The sequence below is a fragment of the Empidonax traillii genome, unplaced genomic scaffold, assembly GCF_003031625.1.
Source record: "Empidonax traillii isolate 1590-97213 ecotype Southwest subspecies unplaced genomic scaffold, ASM303162v1 scaffold495:size1017845, whole genome shotgun sequence".
Taxonomy (NCBI): Eukaryota; Metazoa; Chordata; class Aves; order Passeriformes; family Tyrannidae; genus Empidonax; species Empidonax traillii.
This window is the reverse complement of record NW_020955688.1, coordinates 201470-229300: the sequence shown is the minus strand read 5'-3', so window position 1 is coordinate 229300 and position 27831 is coordinate 201470. Positions and strand designations below refer to the sequence as shown.

The window sequence follows — 27831 nt, the reverse complement described above, 5'->3', positions numbered from 1 at the left end:
TCTAGAGAGATTTGCTGTGAGAGGTTTATTGTTTTGTTAAGATACTGATGGAAAATAAAAGACAGAAAAAAAGACCAGAGTGATGGTAAAACAAACCTGGAATTCAGAAATTGCACCCACCTGCCCTTCTGTTAGGTTGGGATTCAGCAAAACAGTAAAACACAGGGTTAACACAGTCAACAAATGGCTGGTTCCATCCTATAAAATGCTTTGTTGGATCCTGAAGGACCAGTCAGTAAAATTAAATATTATTTGGAGTATGCGAGCTATGCAGAGATGTTTGTTTTGACAAACTTTTAGGGTTGATTTATATTGCACATTTTGGGCTTCCATTTGCAAGGTCGCCTTTATCCTCACCCAGAAATTGCATCAGTGCAACTATTTTTAAACTTTAGTGCACTTAACCAGATGCAGTCTCCTTTCTGGACATGCCTATTGTTTTTAGAATAGTCATATTTGCTTAGCTGGACTCTGTAACTTCATCAGCGGAAGTTAAATCAGTGGGAAGCCATTGAAATCAAAATGGGGGAGGCATAAGGGATTTTTTCCACTCTTTTACTAACAAAACTTTTAAAGTTCATATTCAGATACAAAGGTGAAGTTCCATGCATGTATCACACCTTCACTCCCTACATGGTATTGCCTTTGGCTTTGCCAGTTCATTCCTGTGCCTTTGCAAGTAAAACCATGGGCTGGAGGAAGGAGTGAAGAAATAGAAGTGCAATGATTTGGGGGCTCACAGGAAAGCATTTGTCTTGCTTAGGGTCAAAATAAGTCTGTGCATCCCTGAGGGAGGAGAGAGCAGTCGCTGGTTTGGTGTTGGGGTCTCAGCAAATGTGGCCCCAGTTGTGGAGCTGGAAGCGCTGCCAGCATTTATTAGGCCCTATGCAATATTCTTGGATGTGCTGGTTTTTAATCCCATATCCCTGTGAACCTGAGCTGCTCAAGAGAACAGAGACTGTGGCAGTGCTGGAGCTGAGAGGCTGCCCTGGTTTAGGCAGGGAGCAATATTTGGCCAAGGCCACCCACCACAGTTTCATCGTGGCTGACTCAAAATGGAAGTCCTCCAGTTCTGGGGCAAAAATAACGAATGCAAAAAATCATAGCTCAAAACCTGCACAAAATTTCCTGGGAACGTAAAAAATCCAGAGCAGTGTGTCAAAAAAAATCACAATAAAATTGTGACGCTTCTTGAAAAATATATATATATTTAGAGTGAGAGTGCATATATATTTTTTCAAGAATAATACTTGTGTTGTTTTTGTATATTAATGTTTTGGCTGAGCCTATATATTTAATTTAACATAATTTTAAGTGTTTTTGCAACATTTCATTTTTCTTGGGGAATTTATTATTTGCCAAACAACCATGACAGACCTCTCTTTGAAGGTCAAGTTTTACTGACTTGCAGGAAGATACTAAGGACTCTAGCTGTTTTATTAATTTTTGGAAAGCAGGAGGTAGCTCTAAAAGTAAAACGAAACAAAAAAGAACCAAATAGGCAAGAAAACTCCCAGCACTTCCTCTGTGATGTGAAAGGGTTTAAGAGAATGAATGATAATGCATTTCTTGCAGTCATATTGAGATAACTAAATTATTATTTTATGGAAATATTTTAAGTAAAATACACAGCAGAGGTTTTTTGTAACAGGTCTCTCATTATTCTGGATTGCCTCCTTTTTCCATGCAGTCATTTTTTTAGGCACTGATCAACAACTGAGAGCTTTGGAAATCATTAAGGAAAGAGAAACACAGGGAACTCCATAAAATGTAACTTTGCTGGCTGAGGCATCAGCAAGGGTAAAAGAGAAACACTGGCTTAAATATTGATTTTAGGTGGAATATTATCCCAGGTAATTTACATTTTCAATTCCCATTAATGGCAACTGAGCATCCAAAATGTTAGGCAGAAAATTCACAGGCAAGACCTTTAATTTCACTATTGGAAAACAGAAATTCACTTTAATTTCACTAGAGGAAAACAGAGACAAAGGCAACCTTCCCTCCCTTCCCCCAACCTGGAGGGATCGCACGGCACGTGTATTTTTGGTTCAGTGATTTCACCCAGTGCAGATGTCATGAAGAACCAGGAGGAGGTTGCCATTTTTGGCGGGGTGTTGTAATCTTTAAAGCCTGCACAGGCTAAGTCTAGAATATCAAGGTGCCTTAAAGGAGGGAGCTGGGAAGGGGCAGCAGGGCATCACATCCTCGTGCCTGTGTCGCATAAAGCTGCTGAGTTATCTGCTCAAGAGGGAAACCTCTGTTACCCGGTTTCCTGAGCAGCAGCTGCTTATTGTCAGGAGAGAATGGGAGAGAGAGCCGGCTGCGATATGCGAGAGGAAGGCAGGAAGATCATCACTTTAGTAAGATAAACAGCAAACACATTGTTTAGCTGAGGAGTGGAGATTTAATGCTCTGGTAGAATGTATAAAATCTCTGCCCTTTCCCTGCAGTGTCCATGACTAACCCTTTGGACTGGTCCTGCAGACTTTGCCCGTGCAAACTGGTTTCACAAACTTTGGTTGTTTTCTGCTTGTGCTGGATGCAGCTCCAAGAATGCCTCCACATACCAGGCTGGAGTGGCACCTTTGCCTGGGCACCAAGCTTTTTAGGGTTCACCCTTTCAGCATGCTCAGAGCAGGTGAGCAGACTGTGGCAACTCTGCTTCTCAGGGATGAGAACGTTATTTTGGGAAAAAGAAAAGAAAGCCACACAAACCCCAAACAATCCTCCCCCTCAACAAAACAGGCCAGCTCAAACCCTCCCCGAAATATTTGGTTCATTCTCTCAAACTAGCAAATTTTTGAAAAATGATAATTTTCAGTTCTGAAAAAAAACCACACACTTTTTTCCCATGTTAAAATTGATCTATTAAAGTGCTTAATGTGGAAAATCCACAAAACCATTGCTAAATGGAATAACCCTTCTCTCCTGTGTAACACCTATGTAAATTTAAAATTCAAAAAGGGAAGAAATTAGTGGGGTTTTTTCCCTTCTAAGGAGAAATATACCTTGCCAAACTAAAATTGCTGATCAAAAGAGGCCTTGAGCATTCCAGCAAGTGCTGCACACCTTCATCTCCAGAGTGCTGTGGGAAAAGAATTTAGGCTCAGACCATTCCTGGGCACTGTCTTGCTCAGAGTGACAAATCCTACATTTTCAATAGCTGTGAGGTTCCTGAGGGAAGATGTGTGTTGTGTGAGCCCTGCGCTGCACAGGATGGTCCACATGTAACCTCGGTGTGTTTGGAAATGGGAAGCCCCAGCTCCATATACACTGCACAGCTCTTGGCAGGTTTGCATAGGGCACAGCCCAACTGTCTTAAAAAATCGAGTTCCTTACTCTGCAACTTCTTCAGCTGGGTTTTTAAGCACTTACTTGAGTGGTTTGTTGAATCACAAAGTCAGTAAGTGATGGTTTTGAGTGCTTAAAACTGATTTGTGTTGATATTCTGAAAAGCAGTAGTTTGGTGAAAGTATTTAACAGGTTGCAGGATCAGACCCATAAACTGTGGGTTAATCTGTGGCTCATTTATTTATTTAGCTGGGAATTAGGTTTTACCCAAGGAAAAAAAAAGAAAAATTAAATTAAACTCCAAATATTTTCAGTACTTCCTCTAAGATGAGACATAAATTCCCTGTTCCTCTTAATTTCCAGTTTTAACTGCCTTATGCAACTCTCCTTGCGTGTCACAATACTCTTAAAGAGAAGAAAAATAAAAGCATATGCCCCATCATTTAAACTCCTGTTGTGATGCAGCAACTGTTGTCAGAGCCTCATCTATGGAATAATAGAGGATGAAGCCACACTTCATGATAAAAACTGCAGGCGAGGTCATTCTTACAGTCACCAGCACAAACTGGATATTAATCATAGAGCAAATACATTTCAGAAGCTAAATAAGAGCAGTCCCAGAGCCCTGCTGATAGCTGTGCATCCCACTAATTCACCTCAGTGAACATTTACCTCTAAGCTCAATTAACCCTTATTCCAAGGCCACCCATAAACTTTGTGGTAAATATGCTTTTTTTTCCCTCCGGCCTCTGTTTTCTATCAGTGGAACAGATCATTTCTGTTGGAGGATAAGAAGCTATCTCTGTTTAGAAATGCAGGTCCCTAATTAAGAGTATGAAATGTCCACTGTGTGTTTGTGAAGGACTGGAATTGGTAGATTACTGATTCTGTAAATTCAGATGCTCCTGAGGGTGTCTGCTATTTCTCCTGTCATCAGGTGTTATTTGAGGCAGGAAGAAATGCTCAGGAGGCAGGTGGGTGGGAGTGTAGGGGAGAGCAATTTCCTAGTGCAATTGCCTGCACACAAACTTGGTTGTTAAACGTGTACAAGAAGCTAAGAGGAGACATCACTGCTGTTGTTTAGTTACTATTATTATTATTATTGTTATTAGTATTATTAGTACTGTTATTATTCTCCCTGCCAAGCATTGTTCAGAGGCAAATTGGAAATGTGGTAATTAGGCCCTGACTGGTAGTGTAGTACTCGTGTCCTGAGCCAAAGTTCAACGCCCTGAAATGAAATTTAAACCAATTAATCTGTTAGATTTTTATCGCTTGTCCGTGTTTTCTCAGCAATTCCCTCAGCACGTGGCCTTTGATCAACTCTCATACAAAAGCTAAAATGTGTGCCTGCTGCTAGCAAGATGGGGCTGACATTAACATGGCACTCATAAAACAATCAGAGCAGTGAAGCCCTCAAACAGACAGGGCATAGTAATATTTAATAAAAGCACACACATAATCTTCAGAATTAGCATTTTGTGCCTTGCAGTACCTTTGGGAGAAGAGCTTTTATTTGTGGAGTGATCATTATTATAACAAAGAAGAGCTACCTAATAATTTCCACTTTAACTCTGCAATATGCCATGAGCATTTCTGAACCATTATGCTAAACTGTGGTGGGGTAATCATTTTATTGTCACAGTTTGAAGGAAGAAAAATCCCCTGTATATCAGTAGCTGGGAGGTGCAGGAACACAGGAACACACCGACACACACAGCACACAACAAAAAACTTTCGATTTTGCTCCCCACGTGCTGCAGTTGGCACCCTCCATCCTTTGTACGGGAGCTGACAAGATTTTAACAATGTGTATTCTGAGAAAAGATGAAGATTTCATAAGAACCTTGTTTCCCTTGAAGTCATTAAGGACTTTGCTCATAAATCCTTAACATTTATTGATAGAGACCTTAGCTTTGAAGTCAGTGGCAAAATTCCTGTTGGCTTCAATGATTTGGGGATTGCAGTGCCTCCCTCTGACATCTCTATCTCTGTGAGCTCGACCTGCAGGAGCAGCACAATGAAACATGTGAGATGTGAGCACTGATTTGCCTTGATATTATGCAAAGGAGAGCAGCTCATTAAAACTCAACCACTGGGCCGTTTCAGCAGGTGGAGGATGTGGCCACATCACCTTCAGCAAGGAGCTGCAAGGTCTGTGCCTGCAGTTGGAGGGTGATATTTAGTTTTCCCTCAGCCCCACAACTGTCCTGAAAAGATGCAGTGAATGTAATGCTCTCACACTAGAAAGTTTGAAAACCTTGTGTGAGAGTTGGGCTACCAAACTCTGTCGGTTCTGGTTGCAGTGGGCTTCCAGTTGTGCATTTAAAAACAAACAAACAAAAAGTTTATGTGTGTAGGAATGTGTAACTATTCTTTTTTTTTTTTTTTTTTGTTATAATTGTTCTCTGGACTTAAAGTCTGTTCATGTTTTCAATCCTATACAGTTCACTGCCTTTATTAGAACTGGTCTAAGATCCTTCACTGCATTTTTCCATCAGTGAAGCTTCAGACTTTGACTAAAATCTTGTTTTCTGCAGAAAAAACTAAATTTTATGTAACTTATTTCTATTTGTTTTAAAAACACCATTTTAGAAATGATGCTTTGGTGTTACAGAAGGGCATGAGAAGTGATAATATTTTGAAACAAAACATTTTGTTTTTCTTGGAAATATTGAAGATTGTTTTAGTTAATTCCAGATAGAGATTCTGGAACTTTTCATTCTGGAAAAAAAAAAAATATTCTGTATTTTGGTTTCTCTTCTGACCAAAACAAAATGTAGAAAAAGGTCTCCAAGTGAAAAGATTATTCTGCCTAGCTCTGTTTTTCTAGGGTTGCACAGAAGTAAACACCTTCCAGACGGCACTTTGGAAGTTGCCAAATGATTAACAGAAGAAGTATGAGGAGCTGAGGGGCTGAACTGGCCAGACATTTGTACCAGGGGCATAAATAGAGCTGAGGTCATTGCCTTGCCCCCCTCCCAGCATTACCTGTGATGATGCTGTAAATGGGACCCAATTCTTCCATTCTCCTTGGTGCTCCAAGCAAAGGGCTTGGGAAGGGCAAAGTTTTAGTAAGACCAATGTCCTGAATGACACTGGCTGTTGCAAATATGTCATTGTATAAACATATTTTGTGCCTTCAAAAACAGGTAGCAGTCTGGATGCCTCCCTCAGCACGTCTCCTCAGGCTTCCTTGGGATGCAGCCCTGGAGTGCTGCATCCCTGGCAGGGCAGCACCTTCCTGCAGCCCTTCCAATCTGTACAGACACTTGCATTGTAAAATAAGAGAAGCTGTGTGGGGAAAGTTGGGAGGTCCCACTGGTTTTTGTGATATGGGAAAATAATGCCCTGAAATCTTTTGGGAACGCACAGTACCCTCGCTCCGTCTCATTCTGTGCCTGCAAAGGGCACCATCCTGCTCTGCTTATTAAACCACCAAGTCCTGCCTTTCCATCCTCAGAGGAGATGTCTTGGGCTATTGCCAGCAGTGTTGATGAGGCACTGATTCAGCACAATTTCTACATATTTAAATGAGGTTACACGTGTGATTGGTCACATTGACTTTGAGGGTGAGAGTGTCCCAGTGAACAACTTGCAGTACCAGTTCAGCTCAGAGACCTGAGTGTCTGCCCAAGTCCCCCCAGCTGCCATGGATGAGACTTGGCATGTATTTGATAGGAAGTAAATACATGTGAGAACAGACAGTGCAGCACCTTGTACCCCTGAGTGCAATGCAGGTACTGCAAAGAACATCACAAGGTAAATAGAAAGAACTTCAGTGGGGACTTAAAACTGCACAGCAGTATCTTGCATTTCTTTTAAAGATGAATTGAATTATAATTTTGAGTTGTAGAATCATTTACTTTGGAAAAGAGCTCTAAGATCAATGAGTCCAACTGTAAACCCAGCACTGCCAAGCCCATCACTAAACCATGTCCCCAAGTGCCACATCTACTCTGCTTTTAAATACCCCCAGGGATGGTGATTCAGCCACTTCCCTGGGCAGCCTCTTCCAGTGCTTGACAACCCTTCTAGCAAAGCCTGCATATGTTTTCTGTTAATGGCTTATGGTCTCAAATAGTTTTTATTCACTGGTATTTAGGAAAAAAATGTTGCTTGTAGTCTTTAAGAAAAGTAGCTTGTTCTCTGACACATGGGAAACTGATTATCTTTGGGTTTTATTGTGGGGGGTTTGTGTCCACAATCAACTCGGAATACTGGAAAGGGTGTAATTTGGAAGTGCTTTTAATTTTTATTTAAGGAAAAGTTTGATCCTGTGAAAGGGCTAGATGGCATTTTGAAAAGCTGCTTTCACTGTAAATCCGCTGCTGTGAGCTTGGCTGAAGGGAAAGCATTTGCTTTTGGACATTGCAATGGCTTTTATGCACAGTTTTATGCAAGTAACTTGGATCCAAATTAAACATATTGAAGTTACTTCTGTGCGCGCGCTACATTTTCACGACGGTGATGTTGGGATGTTTCTTTTGTTAGCTCATGTAAAAGTTAATGGCTGTGTTCTGCCAAGATTGGGGTAGGGTAATGATTTTTTTTCTGCCTGTTTGTGTTTTTCACTGGAGCTGGCATCCCCATCAGCTTAAGTAGTGGAAAGTTTGTGCCTGACACTTACAACCTCTCGTAGGTAGGGACAGGGTCTGTTTGCTCCCCATACATGCCTTCCATCCCCAGTGCTGAGAGTGCAGCAGTGTCCACAGAAACATTCACTGCTAAGGGTGACTCAACAGCTCCCTTTCCAGCTCCCTCCTGCTTCCCAGCTCCGTGCCTGCCCGCCCTGCCCGGGGGCTGGGAGGAAGGAGCTTCTCAGCAGCCACACTGGCTCTTGCAATTAGCTCCAACCAACCAGAACTTCACTAAATAATCATAAAGATGCACAGGGTCTCTTTAGCGCTTTATGTCTGGAGCATTTTAAATTAGGCTTCTGTGAATGAGTTAATTTTCTGTCTTTACAATTAGAAGAATTTAGGACAGGGGCTGTGCCTCATTAAGTAATTCACCACACAGCCACATTAAGTAACTCATGGGTGCAAGGGTGTTATCCTGCATGGTGCTAACATGTGGGTGGCTTTCACACTCCTATCTTCCTAGTAAATCCTTACTAGGATGAAGTGCCTGGGTGCTCTTCCTTGAGAACGTCATCAAATACTCCAAGTCACAAACAAAATTAGCAGCTCAGCCAGCCTTCCCACCAAGCAGCAACTCACAGCCAAATGCCAGCAACCCTAAAAGGAGAGGTATATATGCATATATATGTATACATACATATATTTTCAGCTAATGAAGTTCTGCTGGTTGACACTGCAGAATCAGAATAGGCAATGGCAGCTCTCCATGAGTTCACAGTGCAGCCAGCCTCTTCCCTCTGCTCAGGCCTGGGTTCTTATCTAAAGGAAAGAATCTTTCTTTCCAATGCTGATGTTGACTGGTGATGTTAGGCTGCTCCTTGAATCTGTTTTCCATGACTAATAAAATTGCTGCAGTACCTTCTTTACTTAAATGTTACCTCATGGTGTGGTGTGATATTCTCATCTCATGCTATATGGGCAAGGAGAAGTTGGTGGTGTTTGGGGTGGAGTGGCTTCTTTTCATCAACCTCTGTGACCACTCTGAGACTCCACAGCAAAAAGTTAGCCAGGGCTTTTTGCCTAACTCAAGTTATGTTATTCCTGTTGCTTCGGGACAATTAAATTCTGAGTTACCCCATTCCTGCAGAGAAGGCAAATCAGTATGTGAGTGTTTATGTTGCCCCAGCCCACCAGTATTTGAGCTGAGCCTGCTTCTGCTGACATCATCTTAAACTAGAAGCTTTTACTGCAAGATGTAAGGTTGCTGCTCTGAGCAGCACCTCTCATTTATCCTGTAGATGCAATGCAACTGGAATGACTGTATGGCAGGGCTGTGGGGTTTGGTTTGGTTTTTTTTTTTGTAATAGCCAAAGCATTAATCATGGCAGAATGCTTTAATACTCAAACAACATGGATCTGATTTCAGAATAGTTGAAGAAATGCTGAGGGTTACACCCTTTATTATTTAGCCAATATTTTCCATAATATTTTTGGGAGTTTCCTTGATGAATTTGAGTTCTGATGGATAACAAAGCAGACTTACCAGTGATTGTTTTATGATCTCAGGTCATGCACATTTCATATAGAATAAAAAAAAGAGATTTGTCCTGATTTCCAATTGGTCTCTGCCCATCATGCTGGGATTTTTTTGTTAATGTAGGATTAAAAAAATTTTTTTTCGATGCAGATAATAAAACCAAACAGAAATTAATTGAGAAAAAAATACTTCCAAAGATATAGTTTGAGGTCATGCACATGTACTAGAAAGAACGTGATTGCTGAAATCTTTTTGTTAGGAAGGGGGGAAATGAAAGCTCCTTTTATTTTATTTTTCTCACGTCTTCTATCATTAAAATCCGGTTCTAACAGCAGAATACTTCTCTTTTTCATGTGTGTTGAAAAGCAGCTACACCATGTATCAAAGCCATCAGTCCAAGTGAAGGATGGACTACAGGAGGTGCCACTGTCATCATCATAGGAGACAATTTCTTTGATGGGTTACAGGTCATATTCGGCACCATGCTGGTTTGGAGTGAGGTAGGTGTTGTCTGAACGGTAATGTCTAATAGCTTTGTCTCGCTTACAGCCAGCCTGTCCTTTCTCTATGCCACATGCTAAATCAGCAACAAATGTTGAGACATGAATCCTTTCCTCATTCAGGTTTATGAAAATAATTAGTCAAATTTACCTGTGGCAGAAACCCATTATAGCCAGGGGATTTGCATCTCCTCTCGCTGGCCCAGAATTTAGCTCAGTGGATTTTATTACAAGAAAAGGGAAGGATAAATGCCTGTGTGAATAATTCTGCATTTAGCACTACAATAGCTAAGGGCCCACAGGAAACAAACATTTAGGTGATCCTGCTTTCCAGGGAAATTGGCTGCTTGCAGCTACAGCTCAGTGACGTGGAGACTGCAGAAATAAAGCCTCTGAATAGCCTACCCTTAAAATGTGGATGCTTGATCATAATTGCAACCAAATACACTGTGCTATATCCACAGTGGACTCATCATACCTACCAGGGGCCCCTGTAGTTTCATAATAACTTTTTTTTTGCTTCTTACCTACTTTTTTGCTGTTGCTGTTTCTCCCAGTTCCTTAAATCCTCTCTTCTCCCTGCACATAATTAATCACAGAGTCTGATATTCCCCAAAAGCCTGTGAAAAGTTAAAACCCAGGCAGCATCACCCCAATGGCCCCATCCAGTGTGCAGGGCCATAGAAACCATGGCAGAGCTCCCCACTGGCACAGGGAGGCAGCTCCAAGGAAAGGTTTACATTTTGCATTTGTGGCTCTTCAAAAGCATTTTGGAGGTTTAACAAGAAATTGTTGGTTTTGTTATTTTAATTCTGAAATAAACATGCTAACAGACAGACCAGCCTCTCTAAAGTATCTGTACAATGCTTCTCAGTAATGAGAGGATCTTGTGATGCTTCACCTCCTGTCCAGTAACTATTAGATCAACAGTAGAGCTTAATTCATATCCAGCACATTCCCCCTACTGATTCCATCGCACATATGGCAGCGTTTTTTCCACGTGAAGAGTATTCTCTAATGTCCTTCATGGGCTTCACTGTTCTCTCTCCCTCTCTCATCCTTCCACTTGAGGACGAGTGTGGATGAAAGGGCATTCCAGAAAAGGAGATACAGTAAATGAGCCCTATTCTGAAGCCCTTATGTGATCATGAAAGTGCCCCCTGGGTCCAGTGTAAGCATTTTGTGTGTTAGTATCGAAGTCATTATGTCTACAGACGTTTAACAGGGAAAGGTGAAGAGGCTGGGAGGAAAGTGCTCTGATTTTGGTACTGCAGAGTTGGATCTTTCATTATAAATCTTGATTCTATTTATCAAAAAAAGCCATTAATTGGCAATTTCTAATCTCAGGAGAGCGAGTGCTGGTCAAAACATTGTTGCTGATGGTTTGCAAGGCCTTGTCTTAAAATTAATAATATTAGAGGGGGTCCGGACCAAAGCCTGTCCTTTGGCTGTGAATGCTGTAAGGGGCTGCAAGCTGGTGTTGAGTGAAAAATGTGTCACTGTCTCTCCCTTACAGAATTGCTCCTCGTTTCATAACCTATGGGAGGAGTAGAAAATCCTATAGGGGAAAAGAAACTCTTTCTAAAAGAAGCAGACAAACATGATAAACAAGTGCAGAAATGCATGAGCTGTCTGAGTGATCCCTAAATAATAGTGATCTATAAATAATTCAAATTACACATACAAGCCACCTATGAAGTACAAAATAAGTTCTTTCATTTGCCTTCCCATTTCTAAAAATGTCTAGAGCATTTTCAGTACCCATGAAGAGTATTTTTGTTTTATTTTAATAGAGTATAAAATTGAACTGTCAATCCTCTGAATTTCAGTCCATTTTAAACTTGGAGCAGGTTTATCCTGAGTTGCCAGTCAGGCCCAGTTTTGAGCAAACCTGGCCAGGTTATTTTGTCATTGAATTCTGGATGAATTTTAAAGTTCATCCTGTTGTTTTATGAATCCAAAGAAAACATAATTTTAACGGAGCTGCAGAAAATCCCAAACAAAACCAGATAGGCAGAAACTAAAGAAAAAGAGTGAGTCTTGCAGGGTATTTTCACATGGATTTTTCTAGCTTCACTTCCAGTTATAATTGCAGATGGTTTGGGGGATGAAGTCTAATATTTAAATTAAGCATCATTTTGCTACAGACTTTTCATGGGACCTTGGGCAAATCACATAATCTGCTTAAAGTTCAATTCCCTTTCTCTAACACAGTAATAAGATTAGTCACCTTCTTTGGAGAGGTGCTGTGAAGATAATTATCGTAAAGGTCCTATATTACTGAGATTTTATTATGGCAAAATCCATGTAAATACCTGAGCTGCATGGATATTTAAAATATAAATCCTACCACAGTTCAGAAGCAGAGTTAAAAGCAAAAAAAAAGCAAAAAGTTGTTCGTCTTAAGAGTGAGTTTGTTGCTGTCAAGCAGCATATGTTATAAATAATTTGAAATGTAAATAATATATTTTTAATTTATTTTACATGTATTCAAGTTTTGTAATTGAAATATTTATATGCTTGAAATGGAGTTGACTGTGTTAAAAAAAAGGAGGTTTAAAATGGTTTCTGAAACACGTATTTATTATTTAAACATATATTTTAGCTGTAAACACTCTAACATAATTGCAACCTTTCTCAGCCAGGGAGAACTAAATAAAAACTTAATTTGTCACATTAATTTTGTGCAGAAATGCAGATACCCTAAGCCAGTAGGTTCAATTAATCCATACCTCCCATATTACTTTATGAAAATTACTTTAAGAGCCCTTGATATTTTTAGAATTCAGCAAAATGGGCCACCTAATGCCTTTTTTTTCCAAGGGACTTTCGTAACCGACAAACAAACAGCGTTGGTATATCGTGTGCACATGCTGACTCTGGACAGACAACTCCCTGCAAACACTCTGTTTGCCAGACAGACTCTGCCTGTCTGTTTGTCCAGTCCACAGACAGACAGAGCTGTTATTTGGAGGTTTTAGCCCAGGTTCTGAGTCTGTGCGTTATTGCAAATATTCCAAATAGGAGCTGCTGATAAGAATCCTCTGTTGCTTCTCTCTCTTATGGGGTGCTGAAAATCCAAGAGTCAAGTTTCAGGGCAAATACACGATTGTGAAGACAAAATTAGTTTCTTATAAATATTCCGCAGTATTTGCTTAAAATGAACTATTTCTTCAAACATTTTCCTGCCAAGAACATTCCTCCAGCTGTACAGAGTCAGCTGGAAACAACTTCTTTTTCTTTTATATTAAGAAAAGATGAAGCACTGAACCATTTTTTTTTTTTACCTTTGTACAGCACAAAAACAGAGGATTATTTTTTGGTCTGGTGGTTTGTTGTTTTTTTAGGTTATTTTACTGCTGCTGAATCAAAATCTGTGACATAGTTTTTTTATTTTGCTTTTTATGTTTGTTATTGATTTTGGAAGTCTCTGGTTTTGAGTGCTTATTTTGGAGCTCTGACTCATTTTTAAAAAATGAGTAGGCACCCTCTTTTTGCAAACCAAGGCTTATTAAGCAGCATCTGGATACCCAGAGCTGAGGCATGCAAAGTTATTGGTTGTTTTTTAAAATATAGGCACCTCAAGGGTTCTGTCCTCACTGAAAGCTGTCATTACCTTCAGTTGGTGGGATTTTTCTTCATTCCTGTCCTAATGGTCCTCTTCACACAGAGTCAAAGTCAAATTTATGACTGATTGTCACCATTTCCCTAACCACAAACCAGAGCTCAAGCATGCAAAAATAAACTAGTGACTCAGATTAATGACATCTCCTTATAAAATGTCACTTTTAAAAAAAGAAAGTAACCTGGCACTCTGGAGAGTGTGAAATGATGCTGTATCACACAAGAATGTCTAGAATATATTAGTAAACCACAGAAAGAGGCTTGTTGTACACACTCAACCCAAATGTGTTTTGGATTTTGAAGGACATGCACCTCCCACCATTCTGAAGATCTCCAACTCAGGTTTTAATGTAACCCACTGCCTGTCCCAGATGATATGTAGGAATTCATACCAAACATCTAATGCAGTTGCCAGGTAGCTTTATGTCCAGCTCCGTTTCTCACTTTGCTAAATGCTGGAATGGCGGAGGAAGATGGATCTGGGATTTTGGCTGGTGGGTTCATGTCCAAATCACAGGTTAATACCTTGCTCAAGATTTACATTTTAAAAATGTATTCATAAATGTACATAACTAATATTTAAGAATTCTTTGTTCTTGACATGTCTTGCTATGGTTGTTTTGATGTTGTTAATCCCCCAAGAGTTCCCAGGTGAAGTGAGAACACACAAATGGCCATGCTGGGTCACTCAAGGAGGTTCATCTCACTCAGTATCTTGTGTTTGGCATTGGGCAAGGAAACAGATGTCTGTGAAAAAAATGGGGGGAGCATATTGTGATGCTTCACCAAAACTTTCTACCAGTCTCCAATTGTTTGGGGCTCAGAGACTTCCACAAGTTGTGTCTTTATTTTTAATATCCCTGCATTGCAGTAGCTCACCCCTTCCAGATGCTTTACTTGAAAATATGACTCAGATTATGTCTTGAAGTGTGAAAGGATAGTAGGGAAAGGTGGAACGAGTTCCCAGTGTAAGACCACAGGTTGACAATGTAGACAGGAAAGCATTCCATAATCCTGGAGTTACTGAAGTCAGGGGTAGATTTACTTTTGCCGTGGGTGGGTCTGGAGTGCCCAGAGCTGTTCAGCACCAGTTGGGTCACAGGGATTGCACAACAGGGCCAGGGCAATTTGGAAAGCTGGTCCCAGTCCATAGCACAGATCCTGGCAGCTCTGTGGATCAGTTTGAGACTGAAGGTGGGTTTCACGAGGCAGGTTTCAATTCATAAGGGAATATTGTTTGTCCCTTAAAGACAATTTCTTGATATGACAGCAGTATAGGGAACTCCTGGTACGTAACCAAGCTGACCAGTTCCCCTCTGTGTGTGTACCTCCCAGGCTTTAGTTCTAGAGAAGAGAGGAATAAAATACATCCTGAGCATCCTAAACCATAGGACTTCAGACATAATGTTCACCCTTTGGGAATGTGTGGGCGACATTATTGTATATTTGTGGTTTTAAACATAGTTAAACTTATTTACTTCAGAGCACAAAGGAAAACCAAACTGTTTGTGGAGAACAAACCAGGAAACTTGCCTAACTCTCCCCAGCTCTCTGTAACAATGGACCATAAATAGGTCAGACATTTCTTGGGAACCAGGGAAGATGAGTATTGGAAAATGCCACAAATTATGTTTAAGGAACATTAAAGTGGTGACAGACCAGTAAATGCTGGGAAATTCAAAGATACAACCAGAAGCTGCCTGTATAGCTCATGCCAGAATGGGGGGGAGGGATAGAAAGCTCATGCTGATGTAGTAAGATGAGCATTTTAACCTTTTCTAATGAAGTCCCTGGCTGTTTTTACAAATATTTTTTCCCTAAAAATGCCATAAAACTTTTCTCGTCTTGCCAGTTCACCCAGTTAACTAGAACCACTTGAGGATGGGATTTATCTCAGTTTTGTTTGGCTGCCTACATTTAAACATCTGGTCTAAACTTGACATCTTGGTTCGTTGGAGAAAGGTAGATGCTTCCAGAGTGTGGCTTATCCCAACATGAGTGAGAGGTGTCTAAAGCACTAGAAATCAATTGCTGCTTGGCAGAGCTTTCTGCCTCTGCTGACTTTGAGGGCATGGAGAGAACTGGCTTGGAGTTTTAGGCTTAGGTCAGCCCAGCTGTAAGACAACTCAGTTCAAGTAAAAGCATTCCTTGGAAGTTTGGTTTTTGGTTTTGTTTCCATTTTAGTTTTGGAACTTTTTTTTTTTTTTTAACCCAGTTGGTAGAGTGAGTAATTTAGAAAAAAAAGGCAAATTTCTTTTAAAAACAAATAAGTTTCTGAATCACAAAATCTAAATTTTGAAGCAGAGCCTTAAAACATGTTCTTTGGAGCTCACAAACAATAAGACATTAATCCTTCCATGATAATTTCTAATATGACATGTGGCTTCTGACTTCTACAGATCTAAACAACTTTTGGAGCATTTGATGGTGGTAGTTTTGGTTTTAATGTTCAGCTTGATTTAAAAATAATTTTCTTATTTTAAATATGGAGAGCTTCCTACTGTGTATGCCATTTCCCTCCGTAGCACAGATGGCTCTCAGACAAATATTACTCTCCTTCTGTGCTTTTTTTTAGTCCTGTGCCCTAAACAAAGAAGTGGTTAAAAGTCTGGTTTTTGGTAGGACCTTACAACAATGCTGAAACATTTAATTTCTAGTAAAACAAGATTAAAATTAGCTTTTTATTTAAAAAATCTATTGAAATTTATTCCTTAATCCAGCACATGATTCAATTAAGAGCTGTCTAGATGGGGTGTTCATGGCTTTGCTCACTGTCAAGGTGGGTTATGACCTTAGTCTTGTTTGCCTCTTTGGAGGTGTGTTCATGTGCCACAGTCAGAGAAGGAGATTGTGCCAGAGCTGTATCCTTGTTGCTGGACACAGTCTTGTCACCTTTTTTATGCATCTCTTTTTACTGTTCTTGTCTGAGAGATTTGAGTTAACCTGCCATGAATTAGTGAACTCCTGGATGGCTCTATTATTACTTCCAGAGACTATGTCTTAAATCCAGTCCAGAATTCAAAACCCTGGGCTTGGGCTGTGCAGTGAATCTCAGCCTGGGCTTGTGTCGTGCCGTGTTCACACGTGTAACCACGTGTCGTTTATCAGTCAGGTTTGTTGGGCACCGTCATGACCTCAGTGTTCACCTGAGCAAATACAGGCATCCTGCTGCTGTGACTGAAGTTATTGCATTAAGCCAGGACTAATGCTTGTACCAGGAAGCAAGTGCCTGCCATGTGTGAGAACAGAAATAACATTGTTATGGCTGAGGAAGAGAATGCCTGTAAATATTGTAGTCACTGGCTTTTGTGTGGGTTACATCAAGATTGTATTCAAACACTGACAGGTTAATTACATGTTTCAAAGCTTGTTTACTGTGATCTGAGAGGAAACTGTTATTAAAGAAGTGTTCAGCGTCTAACAGTGCTTTCTTTCTCTTTCTTCTCCCTTCTCAATGTTTTCTCTAGCTGATTACTCCACATGCCATCCGTGTACAGACGCCTCCCCGACATATCCCAGGGGTTGTAGAAGTCACATTGTCCTACAAGTCTAAGCAGTTTTGTAAGGGAACGCCTGGAAGATTCATTTACACAGGTAAGGATGCTTTAGTAGTACTAGATACAAGGTGGAGAAAGAGGGCAGGCAATGTATCACACTTTTTAGGGTATGTATCACACTTCTGCTTTCATCATTTTATTATTTTGTCTGAGGATGTCACTGAAGGCTCCACTTTGAGGTTGGATTCAGAAATGGGTGACTATGGGGATGAGTCTGGAAACATACCGGTGTGGCATTTTTGTTTGCTTGCTTTTCCTTGCAATGGGGCAACTCTTTACCCAGGAGGGGGGAGGATGGAAGGAAACAGATACTTTTGTACTTAAAAAGAGGAAGAGTGCAAGCACAAAGAGCCACACACACTAGTGCAATCACAAACCTGTCTTCCGACAGGAATCCTGCTAAAGTCTTCATCTTGTGCTGTCCAGCAGGTACTGGAAGTGTTCAAAGCAGGTGCCTATTGGCCTGCCCATCTCACCAGAACACACTCACTTTTCTCTGACTTCCAGGGAGGTTAAGTAGCTCTTATACCAGCCAATGCTGCAGACACAGTGACTTGCAGTGTGTTTTGGGGTGGTCTTGAGACCACTAAGTTGAATGACTGAAGAATTATTAAGCAAACCCCCACATTAGGACATTGCAGATGCTTTCAGTGTTAAACCACTCTCAGCAGTTGTAAGAATGGCCTGAGAAAAAATCAAGTAGCAACCTAACTTTTAAAAAAGAGTGTGTGTCAGTGATTCCTCAGAAGGTGTGCATGCTACAAGGATTAATGACTTTGTCCAGGTTTTGATGTTCTTGTTGTTCACATATGCAGACAGGGCTACTGCTGTAATTGTTTGCCTGCACTGTGGTTCAGCACAATCCAGTGCAGTTCGCTTCCTCGTCCTTGATTTTCCCAGAAACTTTAAGAACAAGATATATCATAAATACTTGTTACTATGAGGCATTCTGAATTCCACTGGGCACATATATTGCTTCAGCTGTCAATTTATACACAGGGACTTGAGGCAGAGGAGAAAATTCTGTGCTCCAGCTGGGCAGCAAAGCTCTCATTTGAATTTTCTTTACGCTAAGCAAGTTGAACAAAGGTGCCTTATAAAAGCTCTGTTGTCTTTTTCAAACACCCTCTCCCCCAGCTGGGATTACGCATTGGGTTTCTTTAAACTGGCTCTTAGAATGTTCATGTGTTGCCTTGCTGGCCAAGCAGCATGCACTTGTGGAGGCTGTGTGTGTTTATTTGGGAGCATTATGGTTTCAACAGTGTGTGGGAAATCCATATATTGGACAATACACACCATATCAAAAAAGTTATTCATAGTTTGAACAGTGTTGGAACAAAAGAAAAAGCCAAGGGTCAGATTGCTGCTGGTGCAAATTGGTGGTGTGTGACATGTAACATGTGACAGTGGGGGCCAGAACTCTGGACTGTCTGACCATGAAACCTTTCCCTCCTCGCTTTCTTACTTGCAGTAAGTTGTGCTGTCCTGCTTTTTGTCACCTCACTGGGGTGAGTGCTCCTGGGCCTGGTGAAATGGCAGGTGTGCATGTGGAAGGAGAAGAAAGGGGAGAAACTTGCACCCCTCGACTTTGCAGAGAAATTTTTTATGATTTTTGGGGGGATTTAAATGTAAAAATGGCTTCGACTCGTTTTGGTGTTGCTTTCAGATCATCATTAATTACCTTTTCCAGTAAAAAGGAGGGCAGCAGTTTAGCTTATCTACCCAGAAGCAGATGGCTGAGTGTGGAAATCAGGTGTCCCAGTAGGGAGAGTGATTCCATATATGGATTTTCAGGTTGGTGTTTAAAACACATTATTTTTAATACAAGAAATGAAAGTTATGAAATACTAAACAATAATGATAAAATCAAAGGTGATGCAGTTCATGGACAATTCTCTTACTTATGCAGTTACTTATGGAGTTACAATAGATAACGGAAAAGCTATTTTGACTTAAATCCTACCTTACACAATTTGCATTTTCCTTTTAGAGGCAGCCTGAACTTAAATGTGGCTTTTTAAAAAGGACTAAATGAAACTAAAATGAAAACAATTAATGCATCCTGACCTTCAGAAGTGCCTTCCAGCCCTTTAAACAAAATGCAGGTTCAGTACACGCCTGCCGATTAGTTTTAGTTAATTGAAAATTATAGGATTGACCCAAGAGGAAAATTTTGTTTGCACTCCAATCACTTTTACAAATTAAGGAAAATTACCACAATTTTGTTTAGCTAAGGTTTCACACTGAGTTCACGAAATTAGCTCAGCCATCCCAACAAAGTCAGCACTTTGTTAGTGAGCACTAGAAAAAAACTAATAGTCTATGGTGTGTACAAACGAAGCATAGAAAAAGCTATGATGCTTTAGAGAACTAGGCCAAGTGGTTTTAATTAGGATTATTGGTTCATTGTAAGTTTTGAAGAACAATCAAACTAGCAGATTAGCTGTTTCTTTTAAAGCTAGAATTTCTTGCCATTCATTTTTCCCATGAGAACTTGTTTTAACTCCCACATAGCACTATTTTTTTTTTTTTTTTTTTTTTTTTTTTTTTTTTTTTTTTTTTTTTTTTTTTTTTTTTTTTTTTTTTTTTTTTTTTAACAAGGCCTGCAGGAAATGGACCAATTGGAAGTTGGGATACAGTAACATTCCCCAGCATCACTCCAGCCGATGGGAGTTTTTCACAATGTTCTTCAGTGAACTCAGTGTTCTGGAACATATTACAAAACCACAGAGGCCAAATGTTTTCTCAGAGGAGTTTGGCCTCTGTTTTTGGCCGAAAACATTTCAGCATCACTTGCTGCTTATTTACCCTGCTATTAAGAGCAAGAAAACGGCAGAGGAAAAAAAGGTTGGGGGGGGGGAAGTGGAGGGAAGCAAAAGAAAGTGTATGTGAGAGAGAAAAAGACCTGGGGTTTGTGGGCGGTGCAGGAGTTGATCAAGCGTAGTTTCCTTTCTGGTGAGAATGTCCCTGCTCGTTAATGGTCCCATTTTGTGGTCAGGTCTCATTTAGAAGAAATTATTTTTAATCAGTGTTCAACAAAATATCCCCTCAAGCCACCTGGCTGTAAACTGTTTTTTTCTTACTGTTAAGTAGTTAAGTTCTCAGAAGAAAATACCCAGTGACCCATTAATTTTAGCCTTTTTTTCCCCTTTAACTGCAAATAACTTAGTAACATGATCTCTAAGTAGCCCATGTGCCATCTAGGAATCAAGGTCACATATATACAGAGAAATCCTGGCTTTTGTGAGTATTTTTGAAAGAAATAAACCAGTGTCAACCCTGTGCTTACGCGAAAACATAAGTTTTTTATTTTCCATCTGCGGAGCAAGCCATTAGCATGCACTTAGAGAGCAGTTATTTCTTAGATTTTAAGCTTTGACATTCCTGAGAGAACATTATTAGAAATACAGAAGTCTGAACAAACCTTTCATGTGTGTTCATTTTGGAATAATATTAAAAGTCCATTTTGCTCAAAGAAATACCCAAACACGCTGGTCAGTGTTTCCCTGTGGGTCCCCTTCATCTCTAAGTGTTTTCTGGCATTGGAGAGAACTGAATGAATTAAGCTTCATGTCACAACTTGGGAAATGTAGGCATGTGTCACTAACATTATTTTAGGACTGGAGAAACTGGGATAAAGAAAAAAGCCATTAGGAATACAAATCTCTATGTAGTTTGGCAAGGTGGCTCAGGGCATATATGGTTGAATTGGCACAAATTTGTGATGCCTAGACAGGCCTTTGAGGTTTTGTTTTGTTTTGCTCTAATTTAAAAAAATGGTTGCATCCTGAACAGCATGATTTTCACAGACTAGTTTAGCTGTGGTACTAAAATGTGAGGTTTTGAGTGGGACTGCGTGAATGTAAGTGAAGGTAGAATTTATCTCACTGCATATTGGAAAGGACATATGGAAGGTCCATAAAAATGCATTATGCTGTGTCTTCTACCACCTGCTCAGTTTAAGATTTTGTGCTTTTGTTCCTAAACCAGAGCAAAGGACTACACGGGACAGAAGTACCGAGCTTTGTCATCAGGGTTATGTGTGCAACATGGGGTTAATTACAATTCTTGGCTGAGTAGCACCCCAAATACTGCTCCTTCTTTTTGAAAATAGGTTACATGGCTGGATACAGTTGGAATTTAGGGGCCATTTTAATTTGCATCAGCCTTGCAGGGAGGCTGTTGGCTGAACCCTTTGTGTGCTGACAGGGCACCTACAGAACTGGGCGAGTTCCCCGCCTTTCATTTGGGGTTTGGTATTGGCTGTGGGATGTGCCGCGTCTCTAGAAGTGCTACTAACGAGAATGGGTGGATGGAGGGTCAGTGTGGACACACAGGACTTGTTGTGCAGTGGGAATAACCCAGATGCTGAGTGCTGATCCTCCAGGATAACTGTGGTGATGGCCGAGTAGGTCAGAGTGGACGCTGCCGGGGCCGACCAGGGTTTGCGTTACACTGTTGGCCATTGGGTGTGGAGTGATGTAGAAATCCTAGTGCTGCGAAGGTCAGGATATTCACAGGATTTCTGGGAAACTGCCTCTTTCTCTGAAATGTCATAGGGCTTCTCAGGGAACTTTACACTCCCCTAGTCCCTACAAAGAAGAAATAGCCTCATGTGGAAAAATCCCGCTCCATCCTCATTTCACCCTCTATTTACTTCTTAAAACATCTGAGTCTGTATACAAAGGGAGAGCCTTACAGATTACAGATGATTTGGTTAACATTTCCACAACTCTCAGTTTTAGGTGGCTTCATTTTTAGGTTTTTAATTTAAATGGTTTAATTTACAGAAGCATTACAGAAACAGTAGTTGTCTTCTGAAAATCATTCTCTTTTCATTTTTTTAAAGTCAAATACCTCAGGAGTGAGAGACCAAAAACTATTTCAGTCGATAGGTCCTAGAAGCAGAGGTTGAAATCATGCGTAGAGGTCAAGTCAGAATTGGAACCACTTAGAAATGGATCTTGAATCCCTAAAGTTTCCAGCCTGGTAAACTTCAGTGATTTCCTTCGCTAGCAGAATTTTCTTCTTTCAAGAAGGCACCAACAACTATGCAAAGTTAAAAAGATACACAATCAACGAAACAATCAGTTTTCAGAATGTAGAGTTCTGGCGTTTTTAGACTTAAAAAAGAAAATTTAAAAAAAAAAAAAAAAAGAGGACGAAAAAAGAAGTGGTGAAAAGAGACAGATCTGGCTGTCAAGAGGTTCCTGCAGTGCCACTGGAGTCTTTCTTGATCCCTGTAGACTGGAGTTTGACCCTTACAACAGCTAACCTTGGTCATAGCTGTGTGTCTGTTAGTTCCTGAGAAATGTTAAAACCTAGTGACAGTTTTTCTCAAAATCAGTAATGCACATTAGTTTTGCAATGCCTCATTCATGTGTGTTTATTATTAAATCATCAGCACTGAAATAACTGATTAGTATAAATGGGGAGAGAAGGGCACTATCACTAGAACAATAAAAATAAAAGAAAAAAATCCAGCATCTCTGATGCTGTCTCGGGTTTTATCCTGACGTGTTTATGAAATTCTTCACCCTCAAAGATACGACGATCATTAATCTGAAATGAAATATAGAGCACATCACTTCTCCAGAAGACTGACCAGCTATGAGATCTGGTAGCTAGCAAATGAGTGCCATTTGTTTTTAACAGCAGTTCTTTCTGCCTTTCACAAGTAAATACTAATAGCAGTGGTAGAATAAAAAGTATTGGATGTCTTGAAGTTAAATAGTCACAGAGTGCTACAGAAGAACAGAACAAAATCCTTCAATACAAAGAAATGTGTAAAGTTTAAAATAAGAGCTGGTTTCTGTTCTTAAAAGCAGAAGAACCCTGTGCTGCAGGTTATCCTGTGCTTTGCAAGCTCCATATAAAAATCTGTTCCTGATCTCAGAGAGGCCCTACAGAGAAGAGATGGTAAATCACTGTAGCACAATCAAGTAAGGAAGAATGAAATTAAATAATTTTAATTGTAAACTTTTACTGATGAATTTAATAATGATACAGTGACTGGAGAACTGGGTGCAGCAATGCTAGGTCCAGGACACTTGCAGGTAAAATATAGATGGGAAAACAAGGAAGGGATTGGAGCAGTCTCTCCCTCCAAGCCCCCCACATCAGAGCTGAGATCTGGGTGTTACCAGACCTTGAAAAGAGAAGTTACCCTCAGGAAATCTCCATTTGAGTTTAAGCTTGAACCTGGCCCTTTCTGTGTTCCAGTCCATTAGCTCAGTTGCTCTGCTGAGTCAGTCTAAACACCACTTTTTTTAGGGGAGAAAAATGACTGCAATTGTTTTGGAACAAGAACTTTCTAGAGGAGTTAGTTTCAGTCTTTGTTATTTGGCGGTGGGTTTGGGGGTTTAATGTTGTTACAAAAGTGTTTGTTTGAAGTTTGTTAGGACATGCCCAGTGGAGTGAAGTATGGGCAGTTACCAGGGTGGAATATTAGCACTATTACAGTGGTTGGTCTGGTTTGCAGAAATTCAGGAGAGGAAGCTGGGAGGAATCCTAATTGATTTCAGGAAAAATGGTGTTACCATATAGTGAGAAGATGATGGAGGTAAACTGAAAAATCCCTATTGTATGCTAACAGGAACACAGAACCCTCCTATCTTTGGTATTTCTTAAACACTGGCAGCACCATAACACACTGCAAAAAAACAATCACTAAAAGTGTGCAGTGTACCTGTAGCACAGCCTCAAAATGAAAGCAATTACAGCAACCGTCAGAATAAAGCTGGCTGTGAAGGAAACATATTATTTTGCATATTTTATGTATACACTTCCCAAGAAATATGACCTTTATTTTCTAGTTAGAGGGAAGTGCAATCAGAGTCTATGCAGCAAAGGGTAGCTGGATCATTAAAAAGAATATTTTCTCTGATATTAGAAGTCTAAATGGGCACTAGTCCTTATTCACAACCTTGGCTGTTTCTTTCTGCCCTGAGTTAATAAGTGATAAGGCCAAAAGAGAAATAAATCACTGAAGTCCCTGTCCAAAGAAAACATATTGACTACAGCCAAGCAAATAACAGCCCATAACCAATGGTCCCATTCATCATTCATGTAATAGGGATATAAAGTATTCTCTACCTATGAAACCATGGAGTAGGAAAAAGTCTGATAAGCCCCCAATCTAAGCTATGTGATTGGATTATTAAAGGACATGAACTGTTTGTCACATACCTTTAATCTTTAAGATGTGTTGCCATTTCTAAACTATAAATTTGTGGAGAAGGATTAGAAAGCTATTAATGATAAAGGTATAAACTAGACTTTATAAGGATTCCTGCAATTGTCATGCAACCCTGTAGACCCTTGCAACCTTAACCTATTGAATATGATATAACATAGTTATCTGACCTTCATAGCCAATAAACCATTTTTGCTTTTCAAGTTCCAGACTTACTCCATGATAAATTAACCCTCTGGATTCACAAAATAAGCCTTCTAAATTCTTTTCTTTATCCCCACCCCAAAACCTTTAAATTTTCATACCTTTGCTTCAAAACTCTTATTCCAGACTAAAATTGTTAAGATTTCTTTTTTTTATTATTATTCTCCTTTTAGATCATGTCAGTTCAAAAGATATTATTCTTTTTCTTTCTTTTTTTTTTTTTTTTTTAATAGCCAATAAAACAGAGAGCTGAGATGAATTTCTAAAAAGCCTGAATTGTACTTTGTTTCCACTGCCTTCACTGCCTTGTTTCTTAACGTGTGGGTATTCAGGTTAGACAAATGCCACAGAAATGGACAATCTAGAGTAGCAGCAGTGGCTGTACTGATCACCTTAATGCATTTAATCCTGTGCTCTGAGCACAAGGCACTATCTTTTTGCTGGCCCAGACAACTCCTTGACTACTTGTTGCATGTTTCATAGGCTGTTAGCCGGGAATTCTGGCTGCCTCGTGGGTATGTGTGTACCTAACTCATCCTTCCTGTGCTTCTCATGGGGTGCAGCAGGTTTTGATTTCTGCTGGAAGCACGAGCAGGATTTACTGTGTGTTGCTGAAAAGCGGCCAAGCTGTGGGCCAGGCTGTCAGAGGTGCCCCTGCACTGGCTGTGGTGAGGAAGCCAGGACGTGAATTTAGTGCGCAGCTGCCTGAGGCACGCTCCTGCACAGCACTACCTGCCAAATAGCCTCCTTAAGATGTGCTTAATCCTTTGAGGTGCTTGTTAGTGAGGGCTCATTTTGCTTAGGCATTTTGTTCCAGAAGTGCAGGCAGGCTGGCTGGCTCAGACCAGCGCTGTGATGTGCGGCATCGTTCCCTGGAGGCAGGACTTGGGCAGCCTCTCTCGCTTCGTGCTTGTACCAGCATCCCTACACAGCCAGTAATGCTTATCTAGCCTGGTTACAGCTCGCTGACAGCAGTGACTACAGAGTAGATGTGCCTCAGTATAGCCCATGTCTACAGATTCAGGCTTTTTTGTTAATATATAGATAAAAGGAAAATCTTGTAGTTGTAACCTTTCATCTCAGTGGATGCAAGAGCAATTTATTGCATGGAGTGTGAAGTTCTTTGTACTTTTCTGCTATCTTGCAAGAACTCACACAGACTCTTCTGCTTAGTTATGAAGATATCAAGTGCATAAGTGATGTGGTTTGCTGTGGTGTGGGGATAGAGGTGCTGGAAACAGTTTAGCAGCAGTATGACTAGGCTCAATCTTTGCGTTGGCCCAAAACTTTGCAGAGCTGCCTCCTCTCCATCGTTGCCATGTCCATCATTACTTTATTTCAAGTCAGTTTGAGCATTTTTGTATGTAACACTGCAGTCTGGAGTGCAGACGTGCCCTGGTAGGCTGGGGAGATATTGTATTGTTGGGACCACAGGAGCCAAAAACTCAGAGAGGAAGGGAATTGTAACCACAGTGTTTTAAATGATGTGAGACATGTGGCAATGGTCCACATTTATTCCATGATAATGGCTGACTAATGTCTTAGAGAAAGTAGAATTTCCTTCAATATTCAATCTGCACAAGAGTTTCAACAGTCTCAACAAACTTCCCTAAGACCTTCTGGCAGGTCACTGTCATCGCCCAAGTTGTTGCTAAGGGAGAATATTGTGGTGCTAATACTACTGCATTTTTTTTTTAATTTTCAAAAAAATACCAAGACCAATTATTTAATGTCTGTATGTAACTGTATAACCTTTACTGAAACGTGTTTTGCAACTTGTCTGTTGTGAGCTCTGCAGTTAAATACAGACATTACATTCATTCTGACAAGCCAAGCGTATGCAGATCTTTTATTCCACAAGGTGGGACAGAAATTATTTAATATATTAGGACACAAACGTGTTAGCATGATGTAAATTAGACTCAGGTTTTGCAGGATGTCAGCTATTCTGCATGAACTTCTTTCATGCAGCACCAAAGTTAGACTGCCAAGGACCAGATAGTTCATGGCAGTTTCCACCTTGGGAAGACAAGTGTGAGCCATCCCTTCAGTATCATAATAAATATCCTGAATTTGGTCCTTGAAGACCTACATTCTGGTATAGTTTGCCCAAAAGTGTTTGGATGGCCATACCTGTTATTTCATCTCTCAGTGTCTTCTTTAATATCTGCCTCTCCCCTCCTAAACATAATTTTTCTTCTTTTTCCGGTTGCCATAAATTGTGGTTAACCTCTTTGCCTGAAGAGTTGTGGACTTGAATTGCTGTTGGATAGCAGCAGGTGTCAGCATTGGTGGTTAAAGAAAGGAAACCCCATGCCCAGCAGCCAGAGGGTTAATTAAAAAAAAAAAAAAGACAATTCCACCCCCTCCTCAAACCTAAAAGAATGCAACCCAAAAAACAGAGAGAGAATCCAAACTCTCCATTTTAAACCTGTGGAAATTACAGAGCAAAACCTGGGATACCTATGAATAATTGTGAAACTTGCTGTACCTTGTCTGCTTAAAGGATAAAAACCTAATGAACCCTTTGGAGCGTGATGCCTGCTTGACTGTCATAGATATCATCTCAGATGTGAGTGAATCAGGATCAGGAAACTTCTCTGTCTGCAGATGGGCTCTAAGCAAGAATTTGAACAAGCAGGATGAGAATCATCACACCCTCAGTGCCTCACGGGCCAGGTGCTGTGTAGGAAAGTAACCATTACCCCAAATACTGCAATCCCTGATAGTTTCTACAGTACATGTACTTATGGCCCCCTTTTTCTTTTGTTTTACTTTTTTCTCCCCTAACTTATATCCAGTTCCTAACTGTCAGTGGGATACTTTCCGTAGAAGACTACAACTCTTCAAGTAAAAACACAGTTTGTAGGCTCAGGCAGTTTTAGTAGCAAGCTTATATTTGTAAAAATGAAAGGCAAGATTTTGCTGCCAGAAGTAACTATGAATTCATGTTGAAAGGTCACCTCTGCGAGGGAAATATTTTTTCCAAATGTAGATCTCTGACTGGTTTCACCACTCCAAAAAGAATTTTCCCTAAAGTTCACATGCATGTTGTACACAGCTACTAGAAATAGTCACTACGTTCTTGTTCCTAAAAATAGGTCTTCAACTGTCTGTCATACTGAAAAACAATAATATTTTCTCTCCAGGTTTTTAATTTTGAGGTACTTTTTGTTCCCTTAAATCTTTCATTGAACGGTGCATGTCATTTATTTAAAGGCATGAGAGTGATCCATGCTCTGCCTCTTTGCCTTAGATTGTATTTTCCCTGGGTATTTCTGTCAGCTCAGGATCTGTTGTTGATAGAGGGAGGTCTCTGGTCTGGCATGCCAGGGAT

At 40.3% G+C, this 27831-nt stretch overlaps 1 protein-coding gene across 8 annotated transcripts in view; it reads left to right on the top strand.

Annotated features, from left to right (window-relative positions):
* The window catches only part of EBF1 (EBF transcription factor 1), a 273631-nt gene that overhangs the window by 194275 nt on the left and 51525 nt on the right, over positions 1–27831 (top strand). For 4 of the 8 annotated variants that reach the window (XM_027896387.1, XM_027896385.1, XM_027896382.1 and 1 more), the window contains exons 9-10: positions 9784–9914; positions 17006–17132. In XM_027896387.1, the coding sequence (XP_027752188.1) occupies positions 9784–9914; positions 17006–17132 (258 nt within the window). Of the gene's footprint in view, positions 1–9780; positions 9915–17005; positions 17133–27831 lie in introns of all 8 variants that reach the window. The other 4 variants (XM_027896386.1, XM_027896384.1, XM_027896381.1 and 1 more) reach the window with 1 other exon arrangement.